The 22,009-nt window shown below is 37.8% G+C and overlaps 1 protein-coding gene across 2 annotated transcripts in view; it reads right to left on the bottom strand.

Moving 5' to 3' along the window:
- The window catches only part of LOC105915352 (protein crumbs homolog 2), a 37,293-nt gene that overhangs the window by 2,109 nt on the left and 13,175 nt on the right, over positions 1-22,009 (bottom strand). For both annotated transcript variants that reach the window (XM_021308905.2, XM_012849427.3), the window contains 10 exons: positions 19,753-19,948; positions 14,861-15,000; positions 13,927-14,112; positions 13,732-13,845; positions 6,498-7,451; positions 5,407-5,945; positions 4,055-4,220; positions 3,059-3,920; positions 1,185-1,289; positions 899-1,025 (listed from right to left, as the gene is read on the bottom strand). In XM_021308905.2, the coding sequence (XP_021164580.2) occupies positions 899-1,025; positions 1,185-1,289; positions 3,059-3,920; positions 4,055-4,220; positions 5,407-5,945; positions 6,498-7,451; positions 13,732-13,845; positions 13,927-14,112; positions 14,861-15,000; positions 19,753-19,948 (3,389 nt within the window). The remainder of the gene's footprint in view (positions 1-898; positions 1,026-1,184; positions 1,290-3,058; positions 3,921-4,054; positions 4,221-5,406; positions 5,946-6,497; positions 7,452-13,731; positions 13,846-13,926; positions 14,113-14,860; positions 15,001-19,752; positions 19,949-22,009) is intronic.

The raw sequence follows: 22,009 nt of genomic DNA, 5'->3' as shown, positions 1-22,009 counted from the left end.
TCCAGGAAACTGAAAAACTGAATATGAAGCCTTGTGTTTCCTTTTCATATTTTAAGAAAAAACTTAAGCTGAAGTATCCAATCCTTCAGTTTCTAAAGCAATCGAGGTGAAATAAAAGTGAGATGGTCTTTGTGGACAGTAGTATATAAACACTATGTGATAAGTGGAGTTCTGCCAGTACAAGTAGTAGAACTGGTACTGCTAATAATAACTCTGACAGATCTGAGGGTGGTTCTATCAGGCCTTGCTCACCAGTACCAGAATTACCAGAAGAAACTACAAAATCGGTATATTACTGGGGAGTAAGGATGCTCATTAGTGAAACACAGGGTCTTAAGAATATCTGGCCTCCTACTGCCTGTGATTTGAATATTCAGTCAGCTGAGAGATTACTCCCCATAAAATGAGAATGTAAGTGATGGAATATATACTAACGATAATGAGGACTTAGAGGGTTAGATGATGAATTATAATGATGCATGTGCAAAGGTTTAGATGTAAATATGAGGTGTAAACAGACACAGATGTGTCAGTTATGGCTTCTTTGTGAAATTAATTGAAATTGTGCAATAATGTATAAAATTGTATAATGTCAAATGTATACAAGGTTGATGCACATGTATGAATAAAGTTTTATAATTCCACATAGGGCCAGAATCTGGCCCATGGCCTATGTGGAATATTCAGTGAATTGGTGAATGTTCACTGAGGAAATTTCACAGGTGGACTCGTATCACAGAACCAGGCTGGAGTTTTCTGAACTCCTTGGAGCGATCCATTCTTTCATTTTAACAATGTCCCAGCACGATTTGTATTTAAAGCAACATTAGATTTTAAACTTCAAATCCTGAACATGTGTTATGAAAGTGGCTCAACATCCAGAATATGCTCAACTTACATTGTTCTCACATAATTTGCCACTGAAGCCTGGGACACAAACACATTGGAAGTGGTTGAGGCGGTTCAGACAGGTGGCTCCATTTTGACAAGGACTGGACTCACACTCATCTATTTCCGTCTCACACCTGAAACACATCAGAAGGTTTTGCAAAACACTGACTGACGGGGGGGGGGGACCAACATACAGACATATACGTGCATGCTTCTTACAAGGACATACATAAGAAAAACACCTTGCTAAGTGGTGCACGTAGAGTTAAACATGCATGGTATAAGGGGTTTACCTGAAGCTGGTGTATCCAGGTTTGCAGGTGCAGTTGCCTCCTATACAAATCCCACCATTGAGACAATCCATATTTGCATCACAAGCTACTGGAGGGAGACGCCATCTATTAGAAACACAAGCACACAATTTATTTTCTTTGACATTAGAAATGACAGTAAAAACACAGAAATTCTTCTTCACTGACAACTAGTTTTGAATAATCTCAGAAAATCATAAAAAAAACTCTTGGCACACTAGCCATTTACAGTCCATCATGGAGAAACATAAACACGCAAAAGTATGTTTAAGGATTGGACAATTTAAGAACCAAAGTTGCTGATTGACCTAACTTCCATGTTTTTGCATTCTAACGGATGGTTTATGCTCGACACACGTATGCTCAGTGCAAAAATGAGACGTGCAGACACATCTGCAGCATTTATGCTCTGTGCAGCATAACTATAGAGATAGCTCAGGGTGACATGAGCCACTCTAACTATAAGCTTTGTCAAAAAGGAAAGTTTTAAGATTAGTCTTAAAGGTAGACAGGGTGTCTGCCTCACAGACCAAAACTGGGAGTTGGTTCCACAGGAGAGGAGCCTGATAGCTAAAGGATCTGCCTCCCATTCTACTTTTAGAGACTCTAGGAACCACCAGCAGACCTGCAGTCTGAGAGCGAAGTGCTCTGTTAGGAACATATGGGGTAATCAGAGCTCTGATATATGATGGAGCTTGATTGTTAAGGGCTTTATACGTTAGAATACATTTTGTAAATTGTATTCTTGATTTAACAGGAAGCCAATGAAGGGAAGCTAAAATTGGAGAAATATGATCCCTCTTGTTGATTTTCATCAGAACTCTTGCGGCAGCATTTTGGATCAGCTGAAGACTTTGAACTACATTTTGTGGACTTCCTGATAGTAAATAATTACAATAGTCCAGTCTTGAAGTAACAAATGCATGGACTAGTTTTTCAGCATCGCTCCTGGACAGAATGTTTCTAATTTTGGCAATATTCCTGAGGTGAAAAAAGGAAACTCTGGAAAGCTATTAATAATATGGGATTTAAATTACATGTCTTGGTCGAAAATAACACCAAGATTTTTTACTTTATTACCAGAGGCCATCCAGATTAAGTGATTGATTTAGAATTAATTAATAGAAAGTGGTCCAAAAACAAGAACATATTCAGATGTGTGGGGAAAAATACCTTGGCGATTAGAGGAAAATGACCAGACTGGTTTCAGGTGATAAAACAACAACAGTAGCTCAAATAGTAACACATTACAACATACGATACCATCTCTGAGCACACAACACATTAAAACTTAAAGCAGATTGGCTACAGCAGCAGAAGACCATAACAGGTGCCCCTACCATCAGCTCAGAACACAGGAAGCTCAGGACCAATGAGCTTTGAGTTCAGCTGTGAAAGTCACAATTTAGGGTTAGAATTTCAACATGAATGAATGGATCCATCCTGTCTTGTATGTTCAGGTCTGGCTGCTGATATTGGGTGGCAGGGGTATCTTCTTGGCCCCCTTTGGGACTTTTATACCAGATGAGCATAATTTAAACTTTAGACCTGAGTATTGTGTTGTTGTCATATTTTATGACAATGGTGTATCCATCTTCTAATGATTTATGCTCAATCGTGATTGAGATATTGAACCTAAATGGTTTGTTACTGGTTGTTAGGCATATTTCCACATGCTTAACTCAACTCACTTTCAAATTGCTGTTCTCCTGAGGCTGTCAAAATATTATCATGGGTGCATATGGTTAGTTCAGCATATACATGCAGTATTATCCTGCATACATGAGCTATTTTATCATAAACAGTATCAATATGCAGAGATGCTCCTAATGTAAAACGGAATGGTGTGTACTCACTGGCAACGTGCACCCTTGTACCCATGGGGACATGAACATGTATGGGTTCCTGTACTTTCTGCACAGACTCCTCCATTAACACAGCTGAACTCCAGGCAGTTATTCACCTCATCCTGACAGTTTTTCCCTTTGTATCCAGGTTCACATTCACACTGGTAGTCTGCCACGAGGTCTTTACAGTGACCATAGACACAGGGAGCTGAAGAGCATTCATTGATCTCCTTCTCGCAGAAGTCCCCTTCCCATCCAGGTCTGCAGCTGCAGTTAAACTTGTTAAATTGGTCCTGACACACACCCTGGTTTAGACAGGGCTGGGAATTACAAACTGGTGAGCCTTGACATCCAATGCTTGGCTCATGCCCACTGATCCTGGAAAACTGGCTTCGCTGAGGGTTATCTGGTACTTTTATGAGAGGTAGGTAGACACCACCTATTCTCACTTCTCGTAAACATCCAGTGTAGTTTTCTGCCAGCCAAACTTTGCTATTATTTAGAAAGTTTAGGTTGCCCCCAACTCCAAAGCTGCCACCTGCCCTTTGCCCATCGACATTGAGGTGCCAACGAGACACTGAAAACAGAGGGTTGACCATACTGAGCTGGATCTCATGCCATGCCCCATCTGCAATGGTCCCAACACTCATAAAAGCCAGCAGTTCCTCTCCTACCCCACTGTCCAGTTTGACCAGCAGACTGCCGTTTAATAATCCCAGACAAAACATCTCATCTCTGCCTTCAGAACGCAACAAGATCCCATTTTCGTCCCGTGTCCGTATGGCCATGGTGATGTTGGTCACAGGGTTCACCAGGGAGCTGTTGGCAACATACTGAAGAGAGTTGTCCTGAAAGGCAGCTTCTGTTAAACCTGTAGAACAACACACATGAGGGAGTCAGTTTGAGTCTTATTTTGAAAAGATCTCTGCAAATATGTTTCGCACAAATATCTTAACAAAATAAGCAATGATGCTTTTTTTAAGACAGAAAAGAATTACCCCTCACATTCATAACCATCCGTTAGATCCACACAGCTTGCACCTTTAAAACACGGCTTTTCAATGCACCACAGGCGTGTTTCACACAGCTGGCCAGAGAAGTTAACGGGACACACACACCTGAAGTCATTCCAAGTGACCTGACATTGTCCGTTATTAAAACAGGGGTTATCCTGCGAACAGAGCACAGATTGGGGGATTAAATGATCAGCTGTAAAATCTCTCACCTGATGAACCCACCTCAGTAAAAGCTGCACAGGGATTAAATGGTGACTTTCAGATCAAAGGATTATACATTCAGACTGAGTCAATAGGGTAAACTTGGAATGTCTTGCAAAAGTATTGATAAATGTTTCCCTGGGTTCACAAATTCAAAATAAATTCACAGTAAAAGTTTGAAAATTGTGGAATACATTTGTATCAATAAAATCAAGTTCATTCAACTGCATTCAGACGTCATTCGATTATTAACAACTAATTACCAACAATTGCAAACAGTTTGAGTGTGTAATTAAATTAAATTATAAATCCAGGTTTTGTGTGAAAGGTTTAGGAGTTTGTTAGTGAGCATTAGTGAACAAATAGCATCCTGAAGAACAAGCAAAAGTGCAAAGCAGGTTAGGACAAAAGAAAAGAAGCAAACAAGTGACTATTGAAGTGCTGCAGAGATCCACAGCTCTGTTTGTAATGAAAAGATTACTGTAGGTAACTGCAGTTAGGTCCCAGAGGAAAATGTGTTAGATAGCCAGAGAGCCACAGTTGGATTGTTAAATCAAAGCATATTTATGTGTTAGAATGGTAAGGAAAATGTCAAGAACTAATTTGAATTTCGAATCTTGGTGATACTTGATAATTGATGTTCACACACATTCTCCATCCAAGATGACTGTTTGAGCTTTAATCTCTAGATGAACAATGCTGGTAGAGACATACGCAAAAACTTACATCTGTAAGTAAAATGAAAGATGGCTCAATAAATATTGACTTCACTATAGTCATAATTTGTGCTGGTCTATCACATAAAATAACTATAAAATGCACTGACATTTAAGGCTGTACCTTAAAAAGAGAAATTAAATGACTGAATAATTTGCTAGGCACCAGATTTTATGCCAAGAGATTGTAGGTGTTGGATCAATATTATGTGCAACAGTTTTCTTGGATGATAACAAAACAATTGTCTGGGATTTCATATATTTTTTCAAAGGAAGTGATTTCAAATATAGCTTTTCCAGACAAAAATGCCAGCCAAATAATTTATTAATAATTTGTTTGAAAATGTGCTTTTTTTGTATATATAATTCAGTTTAGGTCATTGAAATTGAGATGATGCAGTATATGTGTCAGTTTCCCCTTTACCTTGCAAGTGTTGTCACTGTGACATCCTTTAAGGATGTTTTCCGTTGTTGATTGGTAAACCTCCAAACCCTCCAGATGATCCCCAAAACTCATTTGTTTCTCATCTAGTCGAATGTCTTGCAGGCATCCCTTGAAGTGTCCACCCCAGGCATTCATGTTCTTGTCTGGAGGAAGGCCTCCAATAAATGCCACATCTCCTGCTTCGATACTCACATTGCCCAAGGCACGATGATTTCTCGCTTTAGGAAAAACCACATGGCCATTGTTAATCGTTATGGTCACCAAATGAATCTTCCCATCAGTGACTTGCTTGGCTTCTGACAGCAGAGTTGTGTGAGGACTGTAGATGGCAACAGTGCTTTCCTTCAGATAGACCGTCAAGTAGGACTTTCCCTCTCGGTGGAACTGCAGGAGCAAGCCGTTGTGTTTCAGGGAGCGCATTAAAAAGGAAATGGTGAAGTTTTCTCCATGGCTGTTTGAAATGTTGACAGAAGAGTAGCTGCTAGTGTTCTCATGGCCAAACGTCCATGACTGGTATTCTGAATCAGGAGGGGAAAAGACAAAAGGGAAACTGTGATATCTGGATCAGACTGACAGAACACCTAAGGAGTTATACTGTTCTGCATTTTCCAGTTTTGGACAAAAGTTTACATGGAGTCATTATGGCCATGAATGCCACCATAATTTGCCATTTTTAGTCATCCATTTGAACCATATTAGGAGGGAAAGACAATATACAACACAAAGATTTTTGACAAACTAGAATTGCCAGCACAAATTTGAGTATATTCTAGATTTATATAGCTCAAAACCATCAACCTTCACTGAGAATGAAATCGGTACTTTAGGCAGACTACTCAAGAAGCTTCAAGTTAGCCTGCTATAAGAATAAAAAAAAAATAGTTCTGATGTGTATTGGAATCATTTTGTTGTAGAAACAGCTAATTGTTTACCCTTGTTTAGCAAACACAATTGTCTTTATGTGCAGATTTGGTAAATTCACTTACTGTTTAAGTTAAAGTTAAATCGTTCAACAATCCATAAGAAGTATGGATTAATTATTTATCTTTTGTAGATACATGAACCATTACCTTTTTCACAGTTGCTGCCGTAATATGGCCGATAACATATGCAGTTTGCACGAACCCACATGTCCACACACTCTCCTTTGTCCAGGCAGGCATCCTCAGAACACCAATCTTTTTTTGAACATCCAAGTTCCAAGCCCTTGTTTTCCTCCCTGATCAGATCCTGAGGTAGCAGCAGTTTATGATCAACCTTAAGGTCTTCCATACAGCCAATGAATCCCTTTCCACTGGATAGGTGAAGGGAATATTCATGAGGAATTCCTCCTATATAGAGCTGTTGGAAAAAGCTGGGCTGGACGAAAATCAGATAGTTGTGACCTCCATTCCTCACCGAGCATCCTTCCTTACAACCAGGTCCTGTGACGGTCAGAACTAATCCTTCATCCATGGTTACAGTCACTTGGTGCCATTCTCCATCATTGACTGGGCTGGAGTAAACTACCATCAGTAACCTCCCACAGTTTACTGTAGCCTGAATAAAGCCGTTAACAAGCTCCAGGGATAGAAAATGCTCCATGGTGCCCCGGTAGTACAGCACCATGTTGGGTAGAGTACTCTTGAAACGTAGCTGCATGTGGAGTCCTTGGATTTTATCTACAACCTCTCGTTTTGTCCTGTTCTTGAAAACAGGCAGGTGCATATGAACATAACCCTCTGTGTTAAAGGAGAAGGTGGTTAAACTGTTGCAGTGTTCTCCACCCCAGCCAGGGGGGCACATGCAGATGTAACCGTGCGTCCTGTCGATGTTCAATATGGGGATGCAGGTTGCCCCCTGTTGACATTGGTGCAGCCAACAGCCAAGTAACTTGACATCACAGTCACGTCCACCCCAAGGTTCCTGATCTTGCTCTGGCATGGGGCAGTGACACCTGTAGGAGTTGGCAGCATCTTCGCACGTGGCGCCATTCTGGCAGGGATTGCTGTCACACTCATTGATGTCAACCTCGCAGAGAGCACCTTGGTGGAAAAACACTGCTGTTAATATCACTCATAGAGCTCTCAGTGTAAAACATTAACAGATTATTTTTAAGGAGTGTTATTGCTAAGCCTAATATATTGGCTACAATTCAACAACCATATTGTGACTGCAAAGTCAAGTAACATTGACTGACAGATTCAAATACAGACAACCAGGCAGTTATGCTTAGTGTGAGGAATCTGTTTTACAAATAATTTGAAGATGAGACGACATGACCATTAGACCTCAGTAGGAGAAGTAATCCAATTAAATCTGACTGTTTTGTGATGAATGCGCCAGCTGGACATAGACATATTGCACTACGTACTTGTCAGATAAACCCACTGACACATTCTGTACACTAATTACAGCTTTTCAGACTGGCGGTGAGAGCTGCCTCTTTAAATTGGGTTTAACGATAAGCCGTGGTAGCAACAGTCAACTTGCATTAATGTAGTCTTAAAAACATTGCCTCAGTCAAAAAGCTCTGCAGCTCATCTATTTATTGCCAACACACGAATCCCTCAGTGAAAAAGACAAGAAATGTTCTCTATTGTACTGTTACAATGCAAAGTGCTGTTCCCCATACCTATCAAGAAATGTGCCCACCAGCAGCAGCACAGCAGTAGCAGCAGCTTCAACCTCGTCCTTTCCATGATCTTCCAAGAAAACTGCCAACCCACTCCTTATACTAGTGATTGCAAGGGAGACACAGCAATGTCCACTCCCTCTCTTCCTCAATTCCTTTACTTTCACCAGGTTGTGAAGCAGAAGTTATTAAAAGGCAGCCCTGCCCAGCTTTTCTCTTCCTCCCTCTGTCACCTTCCCTCGCCTTTCCCTGAAAAGGTTTCCCCCTCCCTTTCCTCTCTCCTCTGCTGCCCTCCTGTCTTCAGCTCAGCCTTGGCGCAGAGGTAAGCCTCCATCTGGCTCCTGTCAATTGACAAGAGGAATGCAGCGCTGCCGTCACTCCCACACCTCTCCTTACACCGGTTTTAACAGAAATGGCAACCATCAATGGAAGTTGTTTGATAGGTCCAGCAGGAGGTGCTGCAGGTTAAAAGTAAGTCAGATCAAAGCAAGTTTGGACTGAAACTCAAAGCTAGCAATAAGTTCAAAGAAGGTTCAGACATGTTGGATGATAACCGTTTTTCTATTTGCTTTCTATTTGCTCTGGTTCAAAGCCTCTTCTAGGGAAATGAAGCCCATTAAGAGAGCCATGTTTTTAGTTTAGCAATAGAAACTTCTTATTTCAAATCTGTAAATTTTACATCATGCAATTAGTTTTTCTTTTCACATATAACATTCTTTTCTATTTAACAGCAAGGATGCCAGGCACATTTTGTTAGCAGTTGTCGGTAATTAGCCATTCTAACATATCTTGGAAAGGTTTACATAATTCTATTTCTTCTATCTTTTAAAATTGTAAATTTGTAATTCTAAAAATTCTAAAATGAAATAGTCTAAATTAACTTGACAGTAAAACTGCAATAGTCAGAAAAAAGCACTTTAACTGCTGATTTTTTCCCGACCTGTTTGATAGTGAAACGTGTGCAAAAATTTCCAAGAATTTATGATATTGTTAAAATAATGATAACTGAATAAATTAGATTTTTTGTGCCTGAGGCCTTTAAACCTAGAAGCCATTTCTTTGGCACACCAAGCAGGTAAATGCGTCTTGAAGTTTGATAAACTAAATTCTGTAATACCACTAAGGGCTTTAACTGTGGGATTACAGTGATTTTTAAACATTGATAAGGTGTGTAGCTCTTATTTACATAAGGACTCACCCATAATGTCAACCAAAATGTGAACATCAGAGACAAAAATCTAAATCCAGCTCCTGTAGCATCCTATAAACCCCATGCCATAGGGGTCTTTGTTTACAACAGACATGCAGCCCATGAGCTATGGTGTGTTCAAGTAAACCCTGGGCGGTCATATTACCTATGTCAGCTCAGTCTAATTTTCAAATGTAATAATTGACTACACTGACTCTTTCAGGTGCTTTTATCATTGTGACATCCATTTATCAATTCATTGTCTATACCTACTTATAACCTCTTAAAATGTACCAAACCATTACTGTAAAACTGAGATAGACCTTAATTTGGATTTTTTGTGTACCTTTCCATTCAAAAATAGTAATTTAGAAATAATCATGCAATCATGCGAAAAACTTGATTTGTGTAGGCAGAAGTATAAAATACCAAACAACTGGTGAAGACTAACAGTTAAAACTGAAAGTTCAGACAACATTTTGTATATTTTGTAAGTACACCTACAGACCAAAGTATAAGAAGATCAATCACCAATGCCAATTTTTTATCTACTTTATTGATTACATATGGTAAACTCCCTTTTCATTTATAAAGCAACTCATAGCAGAAAGATAGATCTTTTCCACAGTTTGCACTCTTTGTCTCAATAACCAGATTACAGCTTATAAGCAAGAAGGCCTCTGGGTATCACAAAAAAAAAAAAACAGTACCAGGATAGGATAGACCCTTAGCATTTGTTTCATGTGTCTTTTTATGTATTGTCAATAGCTGTTAACAACATAGATGTTAATGCATTGTTGGTTTGATTTTTTTATAAATTGATTTATTTATATACCCAGTATAAACTGCTTAAACTCTTCATTGAATGAAATGAATGCAAACCCATACGTTTTGTTGAAACTTTAGTGAGGAAAGAAAAACAAATGCTCAAATTTCAGGAGGTTAAAACTCCAAAGTCTGCAGATTTCAAAACGCCAAATGAAGTCTTATGGTGTCTCTTTTGCCCTTCCCTGCATTGTAAAAAAAAAAAAAAAAAAAAAAAAAACAACCAGAGAAACGCTGGACAACTCTACTAAACCAGGTCCATTTTGCTGTTTATATTGTCCTGTTTTCATCAGACTTTAATTAGGGTCCTAAGCAGCTTTGCTTTAATCCCCCTTCCCTGACAAGTTTCTTAACAGACCCCCACTTAATATCCAACATGGATTTCTGTCATATGGCTCCATTTATTGGCTTTGTTGTTTACGACAATGCTTCTCCATTCCATCTTCCTTGTGTTCTCTTCCTATTCAATGCTGTGTTGCGAACACCAAACTCACCCAAATTAGCCCTTTATTTTGTAGAAGAAAGCTGACTTCCTCGGTCTGGGGTCAATATTGGTTTTTTTGTTTTTTTCAGGATTACAAGTTGGTGTTTTTCATTTGTTTTGAGTGATGAAGTGACAAATCTCTTCTAATGAGGACTTAATACCTTGGCTAGCCACGAGGAATAATCAGCTGCAAGAGGATTAACCCCTTATTGCCTGGTTCAGGGTTTTCTGGGAACTAGGATGAAAATCTGTTCAGAGTGCTTTGCAAAAGTATTCATAGTCCTGGAACTTTCTTACATTTTGTCACATTACAGCTAATGAATTCAGTGAACTTACACGTATATAAGAAAATTGGCTGCACTTGATTCTATTTAGAGGTATCAGATTGAAGTAATCTGAATACAGATAAATGCTTACACTTCACAAATCTGAAAAGTTGAGGCATTTATGTTGAAAACCGGGTCTTATTTTCATTCCAATAATTATGTATTGTTTTGTGTGGGTCTATCATATACATTAAAACACCATAAAAATATAATGAAGTGTGAATGAATGAATGAATGTTAAAGACCATCTTGAAGACCAACTAAGAAAAACATCTGGTGTCACATCATGCAGGAAAAAGGAAGTCATGAATTACTAATAAAAGAAGCCAGAATCCCTCATTAAATCTAATAAAGTAAAGCATAAATTACAAAAGGGCAATACAAGCATTTTAACCAGAGCCAACAAGGGTGTCATTTTTATCAGTTTTGGAGATTCAATGTGAATATAACAAAAAGGTCACTTTATGCTGCTTCCAGAACATTTACAAATTTGTTGTGGATCAAATATACCTGGTTAACGGCCCGTGATCACTTCTCTAAAAACAACATTTTGAGCATTTTGCTGGTTTTAGTTTTCTGGGTGGCATGCACAAAGTGAGAGAAGATGTCAACAGTTATCTTGGAAAGGCAAGTACTGCTGTCCGTCAGTCTGTAAAGGGTCTGAACACAGTTTATATGAAATCCATTAGTTGACAACAAAAAACATTGAAGACAATGGCCAATCTTCACAGTATGGACATCCTAGCAGATTCACAACAACAAAAGAGTTACAAAAACAACAACATTCCAGACTCTAAAGGCAGAAAGCTTAGTTAATGAAAGTAAAAAAAGCCTCAATAAGACCAACTTTGTTGGCACGAAAACAAGTTATGAGGGAAAGATGGAACAGGAGATCGATGGCGGATTTGAGAAAATATTTAGTGTCAATTGCTTTTATATAATTAAACTAAATTTAACTGAATACATTTAGATGGAAGCTTGAGCTGTACCTAGTTTTTCACACAGCTTTATTGTTTTGACTTCAACTTTACCTGATACATATTTAAAGTGTGGAATCTGTTATGTGTGTTTTACAGGGACATCTAAAAAATTGAATATTTTTTAAAAATATTGTTTTTTACTAATTTCAGATAGTTGTCCATGTGTCGGTTTTGTCCTTGTGTTGTTGCTCTCAATTCACTGACTCCTCTGAATCCACTCCTTCTGAAGCTCCCCCAAATTCTTGAACAGATTTTACTTCACAATCTTTCAGTTATGCCTGTTACAGGTGCACCTTTTCTATCACATATTTTTTCCTTTGATTAGACTTTCTATGAATATGCTTGGATACAGAACCCTATGAACAACCAGCTTTGATGGTGATGACTGTGATGATGATGATTGTCTTCTGGACATCTGTCCTGTCAGCAGTCTTTCCCATGAATGTAGGTCATAATATTTCCTTCATATCTCTACTCTTTCCTAAAACTTTAGATCTTCCTCTTCCATTCACTTTACTGTTCCTTCTGACCGCCTCAGCACCATGGAGAGCTGAGCTTTCCCCCGTTTTGCTCCAAAATCTTGAATTTTCCCCTTCCGGACATCTGTAAAATGACATTCTCTCCCAATTCAAGTTTAAACTCAAAACAGTGAGTGCTTACTCTCTGTAATTGCTGGTTCATTTTAACTTCTTATGTTTGTTGTTTTTATCTTGATTTATTGTTATTATGCTGCTTGATTTGTACAGTGTCCTTTAGTGCTCCGAAAGGAGCTATTAAATAACAAGTATTATTATTATCATTATAAGTATTATTAGTAGTAGTATTTTCAGTAGTAGTAGTATTAGTATTATTATTATTATTATTAGTAGTAGTAGTAGTAGTATTATATGACCATTACATAGCATATCTACATTAAAAATGCTTTCCATTAAGTTGGTGTTATTAATATTCAAATTTACAGACAATTTTTGATTTTTATTATCTGTAAATTAAATCTGTATCATAATGTTTTGGTGTGTCTGAGAACAACTTATTTTGGTGGGATATATTTAAATGCAAATAAGGCACTTAGGCACTCTGCCTAACTCCAGGTTGTAGAGCATTCCACTCTATCCCATTTGGCCATTTTGTAATATGCTAGAAAAACCTGGGTTAATACACCCAACAACTGAATATTTTCACTTATCCGCTTATAGCTTTGGCATCCATCGTCTTGGACCATAACAGAGTGGCAGGAAAAATAAAAATTAAAACTTTGCGAAAATGGTACACAGGAAATCCATGGCCTTGTATAGATAATAGATCAAACTGAATGGATTGAAAAATATGTCCCAAACAGAATATCTCCTCAGCTCCTGGAAAGACTAAACTCAAATTTTATACACACATAGAGACTCCAAGTACACAACAAGATGTATATATAGGGGGTAAAAAGTGGATTTTGCATATGTCCCCTTTAATGTATAGTCTCTTAATATTATTATAATTATTATTTTACTTTTCACATTTGTGTATATCTGTATGCTTCCATTTGTGTTCCACTTAGTTGCTTATACACCTGAATTTCCCTACTGTGGAACAATTAAGGATATTTGTATTCTATAGTGATCCAAATTACTACAGATCACTTTATTTTTTTTGTATATCCAAATAAAACTCTTAAAGTACTTTCTGTTTCCCACTCGTGACAACAAATGTTGTCACGAGTGGCATCTCCCAACATTATGGGAGAATGAATCTAAGAATGTCTTGTCCAAGAAAGCCATGTGTTTGTTTGGATAGCCTATCCTTAGGGTCACTGTTAGGTCTTTGAAGAGCAGGACAGCTCATCATAGATGGTTTATTAGTAGGTAAGATTGTGACAGCAGATAGCAGCATTCTCCTACCTGTGAAGCCCTCTGGACACACACATTGGAAGGAGTTGACCAGATCCTTACAGCTTCCTCCATGATGACATGGAGCAGACTGACATTCATCCACATTGACAGAACAGTTATCACCTGTTGAAGAACACTTTCATCAGAATCCCAACAGTGTGAATAATACAAATGTTTTTTTTTTGTAGTTGATCTGAAACTTACCTGCAAATCCTGGCTGGCAGTGACAAATGAAGCCAGCTGCTGTGTCATAGCTGAAATTGGCAATGCTTAGTTCAGGAAGCCTCCCATAGTTCTGGAGATCGGAGCGCTGGAAACACTCCCCACCATTTTCACATGGATGCTGCCCACACTCGTCTACATCCACTTGGCAGTTTTCCCCTCTGTAACCTAAATGTTCATATTGCATACAGTATGTTAACTCTTTTGCAGTGATCAATGACTGTTTTGACTTAACTCTGCAAACTTTAATCATAAAAAATGTAGGGTGATGCTTTTTTAGTTCAAATTCTTATTACCATATTATTAAAACTGACCACGTCTACAACATAAATTATGGTGAAATAAGTAAAATTACAGATCAGTTCAGTTTTTCAATCATACATCATATCTCTTTGGGCTCCAAATACACACATAATATTGCCAAAAGCATTCACCCATCTATCTTTACACTCATGAACTTGAATGACAACCCAAGGGAATGGAAAACCTTTTGGTTTACCACAGGTTTTAGGAGTTTGTTTGTGGAAATTCTTCCAGAACTGCATTTGTGAGGTCAGGCATTTTTTTTTATGCTGTCAGACCTTTTAATTCACTGAGCTCCTGACCCACTATATTATAATTGTTTGTAGCAGCAGTCTAGCTGACTAGATGCTGGATTTTATAAACCTGTGGCCATGAAAGTGATTTGGACACCTAAATTTGATGATTTGAATGGTAGAGTGAACATGTTTTGGTGATTTGATGTATAGTATTTGATTTCTGTAACTATTCCATGTAAATTTCTATTTTCTAGTGTATAAACAGCAGCTTGAAATAATAAATCTCTATGAGTATACCACATTTATCTGTATGTCAGAATCAGAAAGTTTACCACTAAGTTTGTTTGCATTGTAATGTGTGTTGAACTGCACCATACCTGCCCAACAGAGGCACTCATATTGGTTGATTCCTTCTAAGCACGTGGCTCCATGCTGGCAGGGGTCAGACGCACATTCAAGAATGTCGTTTTCACAGTGGTCCCCAATGAAGCCTGTTCCGTCACAGTCACACTGATAACTGGGAATGAGCAGAGACACAGATGATTCAATTGGCTCTAACCACAGTGGGCTTTAATAAAGGTTTATAAGTAACATTCCTCTTTGTTCCTTCTAGTCATCACCTCACTTGGAGCACAACTTAAACTGATTGAACTCAACTGGTGCCTGGGCCCTCTGACCACCTCCAGCAGGCAATTTAGGTGAAGGGTCTTGCCCAAGGACACAACAGCAGTCGGAACGGGGGATCAAACCAGCAACCCGCTAATTGCAGGACAAACTCCCTAACTCCTGTGCAACTGTTGCCCACATGTTGAAACCAAATTGGCCAAGATGGGTGACACTGGTGAGCCCATGGCACACCCATGTTTTTGTCTGTAAAAGTTGTCTCTGTACTTGAAATATGTGATTATCCCTGTGAGGATAACATAAAATGGATGGAATAACATTATAATTGTGTCTCTGTCATGTCAAAAAAGAAGAAATGTAGGAGAAAAGAGGAGTGAACTTGTGTTGGGTTGGAGCTTCCTGTGTAGGCCTTCCTGTGGTTAAAACACCTGTGCGGCAGTTTGAAGACAAAGGAAGAGACAGGCTCTCAGCCAAGCAGGTTGTAGCTCATGGTCAAATCACCAGAGACACAACTAGTAAGAAAGAAATGAAGTTGCAGTTATGAATATGTTGTTTATTAAAAAGGTAGGATTTGAGTTAGAGATTTTGAAGATATTGTATTATGGCTTGTGGCCTGGTAATGTTCAATTTATATTGTGCTTATGGTTGAGTCACATTGGAAATGTTTGATGTAAAATATTTGTTTGGAACTAATTCAATTTCTGTTTTTTAGGTTTTCAACCTAATCCTAAAGCCTAACTGTAAATCCCCAGACAAATCTAAACACCAGTGTCAACAAATGAAACAAAGGAAAAGGATTTGAGTTGTGCCTAGCGTCCTTCTTGGTGATGACCAAGAAGAAGGGAAGAAGCCAAACAGCACAGTTAAGCCGTACAGTTATGTTATGTCGCTTAACTCTCTCAGAGCCTTTTTCTGCAAATCATCCGAATCAAAAATCATGGATATGGTCAACTAGTCGCTCAACGGAAATGATAAAACTACTCAACAAAAAGAACAGGCACAGGGGAGCCAAGCTGTCCTGAGGGGGCACATGAAGCCAGATACACCCTGGATTCCTAGGGAAGTTGGAAGATGGTGTGTCTGTCTATTTTATCCATTGACAACATGGAAGATGCGTACATAATTGGATTCATGATAAAAGGACTTCTATTTACTGGAACTGGCAGACTCATGGTATATCAAAAAATTTGGAAGATCTCGGCGGCAATTCTGGCCTTAGTAAGGCTGCCGGGATTGTGTGAGGGTTTAAATCGACCTGTGATTTTGCTCTGCTGTGAGTGACAGAGACCGCAGTCAATGCTCCTTCACACACGCGCACACACACACACACACACACACACACACACACACACACTGTCAGATCTGTAAGTGTAGTTTTTAGTTTTGTTTTACTTCACAGTTTTGTTTTACTTCACAAACACTACTTTGTTTTGGTCTATTATGTAAAATACCAATAGAATACATGGACATTTGTGGCTGTAACATGACAAAATGAGAAAGGGTTGAAGAGGTATTACGTTGTAAGGTATGACGTTGCTTGATCAAGCCTGGTCTAACAACAACCACAAAGAGAAAAAAAAAAGTTGCAGCTCATTTATTGTTAAATCAGGACTTGACCCAAGGGAATAAACACTGATAAATATTGTGTGCACACCAAATACCATGTTGTGTTTTTGGCTTTTCAAATGGAAATGAGTAAAAAAGGAAAGAAGCCTAATCAGGCGAAACAAATGTGTTACTGTAGAATGACTCACACTGTATTCCAGTTAAAATTAACCATGTATTGATAATACCAAATGAAAAATTGTGTTTTGTTAGGTCCTTACTTCCAACTGGTCCCATCTGTGTTACTACTGTGCCAGGTTTTTGGAGCACCTTCAGCTATCCAATGACTCATCAAGATGAGTGACAACAAGTGGATTAATTCTTATCCTAGGTCAACTTTACTACCATGCTGCCTGAGACAGACACGCTGCTGAACATGATGCTGAGCTTTACAGCTCCCATCATGATGACTGATCAAAACTCAAATCTTTGATCATCACTCCTTAATTTTCAACAGATCTTAAGTTACTTCACAGTCTGGAAATTCTGAGTTTCTAATTAAGTTTTTATGTTCCAGCTATTTTGCTTCTGTGGTGCTACCTATATGTTGTCTGTTTCTCACACATTTACATATTGCATTTTTGTAGTTTGGTCATGCTTCTTTTATGTGAAAGTATTAGACATTTCTGTGGGATGCTGACAGTGAATACATTCCCAAGTACTCCATACACAGCAGTAGTTTAACATGCTTGATACAAAGGTCAAGAAAGGGCTAAAAAGTGTGATAAATAAAATGATTGTTCATCAAACATCAGGGGCAATTTTATAGAGATGCTAAAGGTGTGTTAACCAATATTTACAGATCTTCATTTTTTTCTTAAATCATACGCAAAAACAAATATTGTTAAGTAGCTTTAATTAGCAAATTATCGTGATCCTTTGCTGTTTCTGTTTTGATTTTGTTGTTACTCCTGGATCCTGCTTTCTTTAATTATTTATCCTTTAGTGTTTATACCTACCCTGTGAATTATTTGATTCTATTAGTTCATTCTATGTCATCTTTTATATGTTTTATTCCTGTATGTGTTTCCTCCCTCTCAGCCCTATCATTGTTCTCTCTCTCCATCAGCTCCCTGACTTCATTGGTCTCAGCAGTCGCACATAATCATCTGATTGTTTTCACCTGCTCTCCATACCTTTCTCTCCTAACTTCCCCTGTATTTAGGTGACCTGATTATACCTTTCATTTGTTGGATCCTCCGTCATACTACCTTCTATATTTCCCTCAGCTCTTATCAGTCCTTTGTTCTTTGTCCTCCCAATGTTCCTGTAAATTTCCTTCTTTTCATTCTTCTTTTCATTAAACCTTTAACTCACTGTGGTTGCTGAATTCCTGACTGTGCTTTGGTCCAGCAACCACCTCACCTAACAAGACACAAACAGTGTTTCTGTCTGCTCCAGCAATACAGTTTGTCCACATTTAGATTAGAAAATAATCAAATAAAATAAAATCTACTTATATTTTCTGCATTTATGTAAATAATAGCCACATTGGGAATTTTTTCAGAATTTCCAAGACTACAGCTGTGCTCCCCTAAGAGGTAAGCCTTATATTATTACATTAAATATTAATGTTTAAAATTCTGTTGTCACATAATTAATTGAGAAACAATCCTTATGGTTGTTCCACACTCCACTCAGAAAATAATTTAGGAGGGAGATGGAAGAGGTGCTGAAGAAAAATGCAAGAGCAGCTGTTCATAAAGTTTATGGGAGAATTTTAAAATAGTCACAGCAAAGTTCATGAAAAACACTTCCAGCTTTAGAGCACTGGTGTGATCAGCTTACATGAATCAGCAAATTTTTCAATACAATTCCTATAAATAACTCCAGGTTCAGCTTTCATCCGACTGCTCTCCTAATCTGATCAAATTATTCAAATGCACATTTAGGCTGAAGTTGATGGTTGAGGTGAAGTGTAACTGGAGTGTGCATATATATATATATATATATATATATATATATATATATATATATATATATATATATATATATATATATATGTGTGTATATATATACATGTGTGTGTATATATATATATATATATATATATATATATATATATATATATATGTGTGTATGTATGTATGTATGTATGTATGTATATATATATGTGTATGTATGTATGTATGTATGTATGTATGTATGTATATATATATATATGTATGTATGTATATATATATATATGTATGTATGTATATATATAGGTGTGTGTGTGTGTGAAGAACTGTGTGCTGTTTTACAGCATTGCAAACACATTTCCAGTCTTTGATTTTTGTGACAAATTTAACATGAACCTTGGCATGTGGTGATGTCCGATATATTGCTGTTGGACATTCATCATGGTCGTATCATTGTGACAGAATGATAATATAGTAATGTGAAAAATATATTGGTGAATTCATAGAAGTGGATTTGGAACATGCTTTCCACCCAACAGTACTTCTTTTGTATCAGCTTAACCCTGTTTCTGTTCATCGGGAGCTAGAGACTATCCCAGCTGAAAGCGGGGTGGGAGGCTTGTACGTCCCCACAAATCCATCACAAATTATCCAAACAACAATTCACACAGTTAGACCTGGCTGGATCAAAGGAGAACTTACAGATGGCATGTGTGAATGTTGTAAAGAAACCTTGCCTGGAAACGCCACACAGGTAAATCCCAGCACTGTAAATCAAGAGTGCTAACAAGAACTCTGATCACCACTATCTCAATACTGTTAAATACATTAGTTTAATCTCCTCGGTAATTTGGCTTCTTCCGATTTAAAGAACTCTAAGTTAAGGTGAAATGATCTGGCAGAAGGAGCAAGCCAATACATCCTGTGGACAGCTAAATAAGAAAGACAAACCTCTACACTGACACTTACACTGAGGATCTTACACAAGGTGAAGTATAGTTATTATTCTATAAGTATTAATCTGTACATATTGCTGTTTAATTAATCTCTTACAGGATTGAGAAAGAAGAAGCCACACTTAAGGTTTGAGAAAGTCTTGGGACATAATAACTTAAAACACATGTTTTTTGTAATCTTACCTGTTGACCATATCATTGCACATGCCCCGATTAAGACATGGCATGCTGGCACATTCGTCAATGTTGATCTCACAGTCTTGGCCCTGGAAACCTGCCACACACTCACACGAGTACATGGCGACATGGTCTCGACAGGTGGCGCCGTTCTGACAGGGTAGAGACTCACATTCATTGATCTCTTGCTCACAGTTAATGCCTGCAGGATGCCAGAGGATAGACAGGAGATGAAACCAACATCATTCTTAATTATCCAAGAACATGCCCAGCGCTAAACCTACACAATAACAGCAAAACTGACAGGCTAAAATGTCTAAAACATTTATTCATAGTTGAAACCATGTCTATAGAAGTGTAAAGTGTGGGAGTATACTTTATCAACTGTGTTCTGACTTACAGCATGGCAAACACACTTCCAGTCTTTGACTTTTGTGACAAATTCAGTATGGAATAAATGTGTGCTTATTGCTGTCATGTTTTGTTTAACAGGAACACTAAGTCAAACTTTAAGCAAAGTTGTCAATATTAAGAGAAATGTTTCAAATGTTTCTGACACTGTTCTGACTCTTTCACTGTGTCACAGCAGAGCACAATGGAGAACATTGCAGAACAAATAACTTTTGATTTTTTTGCCGGAGTTGATAAAGATTTTCTATCTGTAAAATTGTTTGTCTAATAGACTAAATTCATGTGGTTTTTAAGTGTCGTTTTTGTCATTTACTGTATCTGTATGCATTTAGTGTTAAATCTGAGGTGCCATTAAACAGTCAAAAATTAACAGCAATATTTTTGTGTTATTTAGCATCTTGTAAGAGCAGAAATGGGCGTTAGGTTTTCCAAGACATATTTTCACCATGTCATTCATACATTTATAAAGTTCACTGTTCCAAATTAAATATTTAATTTACGAGCTAAATATTTAATTTGCTAACAAAATCTTTAATTAGCAAACTAAATATTTAATTCACAAACCAAATATTTAGCTCGGACATAAATATTTAGGTTGTATCTAAATATTTAGTTTGGTAACTAACTATATATTAAGCTAGCTTGATGCTAACTAAATATTTAACTCGGTTCAAAATGTTTAGCTAATATGCTTAGCTTGCTCGCTTGCCGATAAGAAGTGGACTATCAAACTAAAAACTGGGTCTTGAGGATGGCAGTGAACCTCAAATCCTGCTGCTTGTGACGAGACTGAATCGTTTCTATCGGGTGCCCCCAGGGACATAAATCAACATTAACTTCCATATACACATGTTAAATTAAACTCTTCCATATAATATAGTGAAAACCGTGCATAAACACTAGTGAAAAGCTCTCACATACACTAGTGAAAACATTTACCTCTTATATAACCTACTCAAACGTTCTCACACAAAGTAGTGAGAACTGTTCATATAAACTGGTGAAAAGCTTTACCTTTCACAAATGTAACAGTGTTTAGGTTTAAGTTGCAGAATCCCACTTGCTTTCTATGTATCAGTGCATTGGGGAAATAGCGCCCCCCCCTCTCTGTGTGGTTGGTTGGTATATGTTGCTGGTCCCTGTAGTCAGTGTCAGTCTGTGAAAGCTGCACGAGAGGTGAGTTGCACTCTTCAGCACACAGTAGAAAAGTGTTAGCAACATCATAAAACATCATTTTTTTACTAACTTAGACAAGTACTGTGTAATGATTAGTTACTAGATGTGTGCCTGGCACCAATATCTGTACTTTTAGTTTTGTTAATATTGTAAAACACCTCATGTGCTATGTTAAAAGCTAACGTAACGCTCTGTTGTAGCGTGCTGAGTGAAGCTGAGCCGTTGCACTGATTCAAACCCCGATATGGTACCATTCAGGTACATCATTTGCCTGACAACCCAGAAACTCGTCTTCATTAAAAAAAAAACTACACAACGCAGAGTCGAGGGGTTACTTGGGCCAGCCCAGTAGAGTGGACTGAAGCAGAACCCGGTTACATATACACTACTGAAAAGCTTTCATATACACTACTGAAAAGCTTTTATATACACTACTGAAAAAGCTTTTATATACACTACTGAAAAGCTTTCATATACACTACTGAAAAAGCTTTTACATACACTACTGAAAAGCTTCCATATACAATATTGAAAAAGCTTTCATATACACTACTGAAAAGCTTTCATAAACACTACTGAAAAGCTTTCATAAACCTTACTGAAAAGCTTTCATAAACACTAATGAAAAGCTTTTATATACACTACTGAAAAGCTTTCATGAACACTACTGAAAAGC

The sequence above is a fragment of the Fundulus heteroclitus genome, unplaced genomic scaffold, assembly GCF_011125445.2.
Source record: "Fundulus heteroclitus isolate FHET01 unplaced genomic scaffold, MU-UCD_Fhet_4.1 scaffold_396, whole genome shotgun sequence".
NCBI classification, from domain to species: domain Eukaryota; kingdom Metazoa; phylum Chordata; class Actinopteri; order Cyprinodontiformes; family Fundulidae; genus Fundulus; species Fundulus heteroclitus.
The sequence above is the reverse complement of the archived record's forward strand: the minus strand, read 5'-3'. Positions and strand labels throughout refer to the sequence as shown.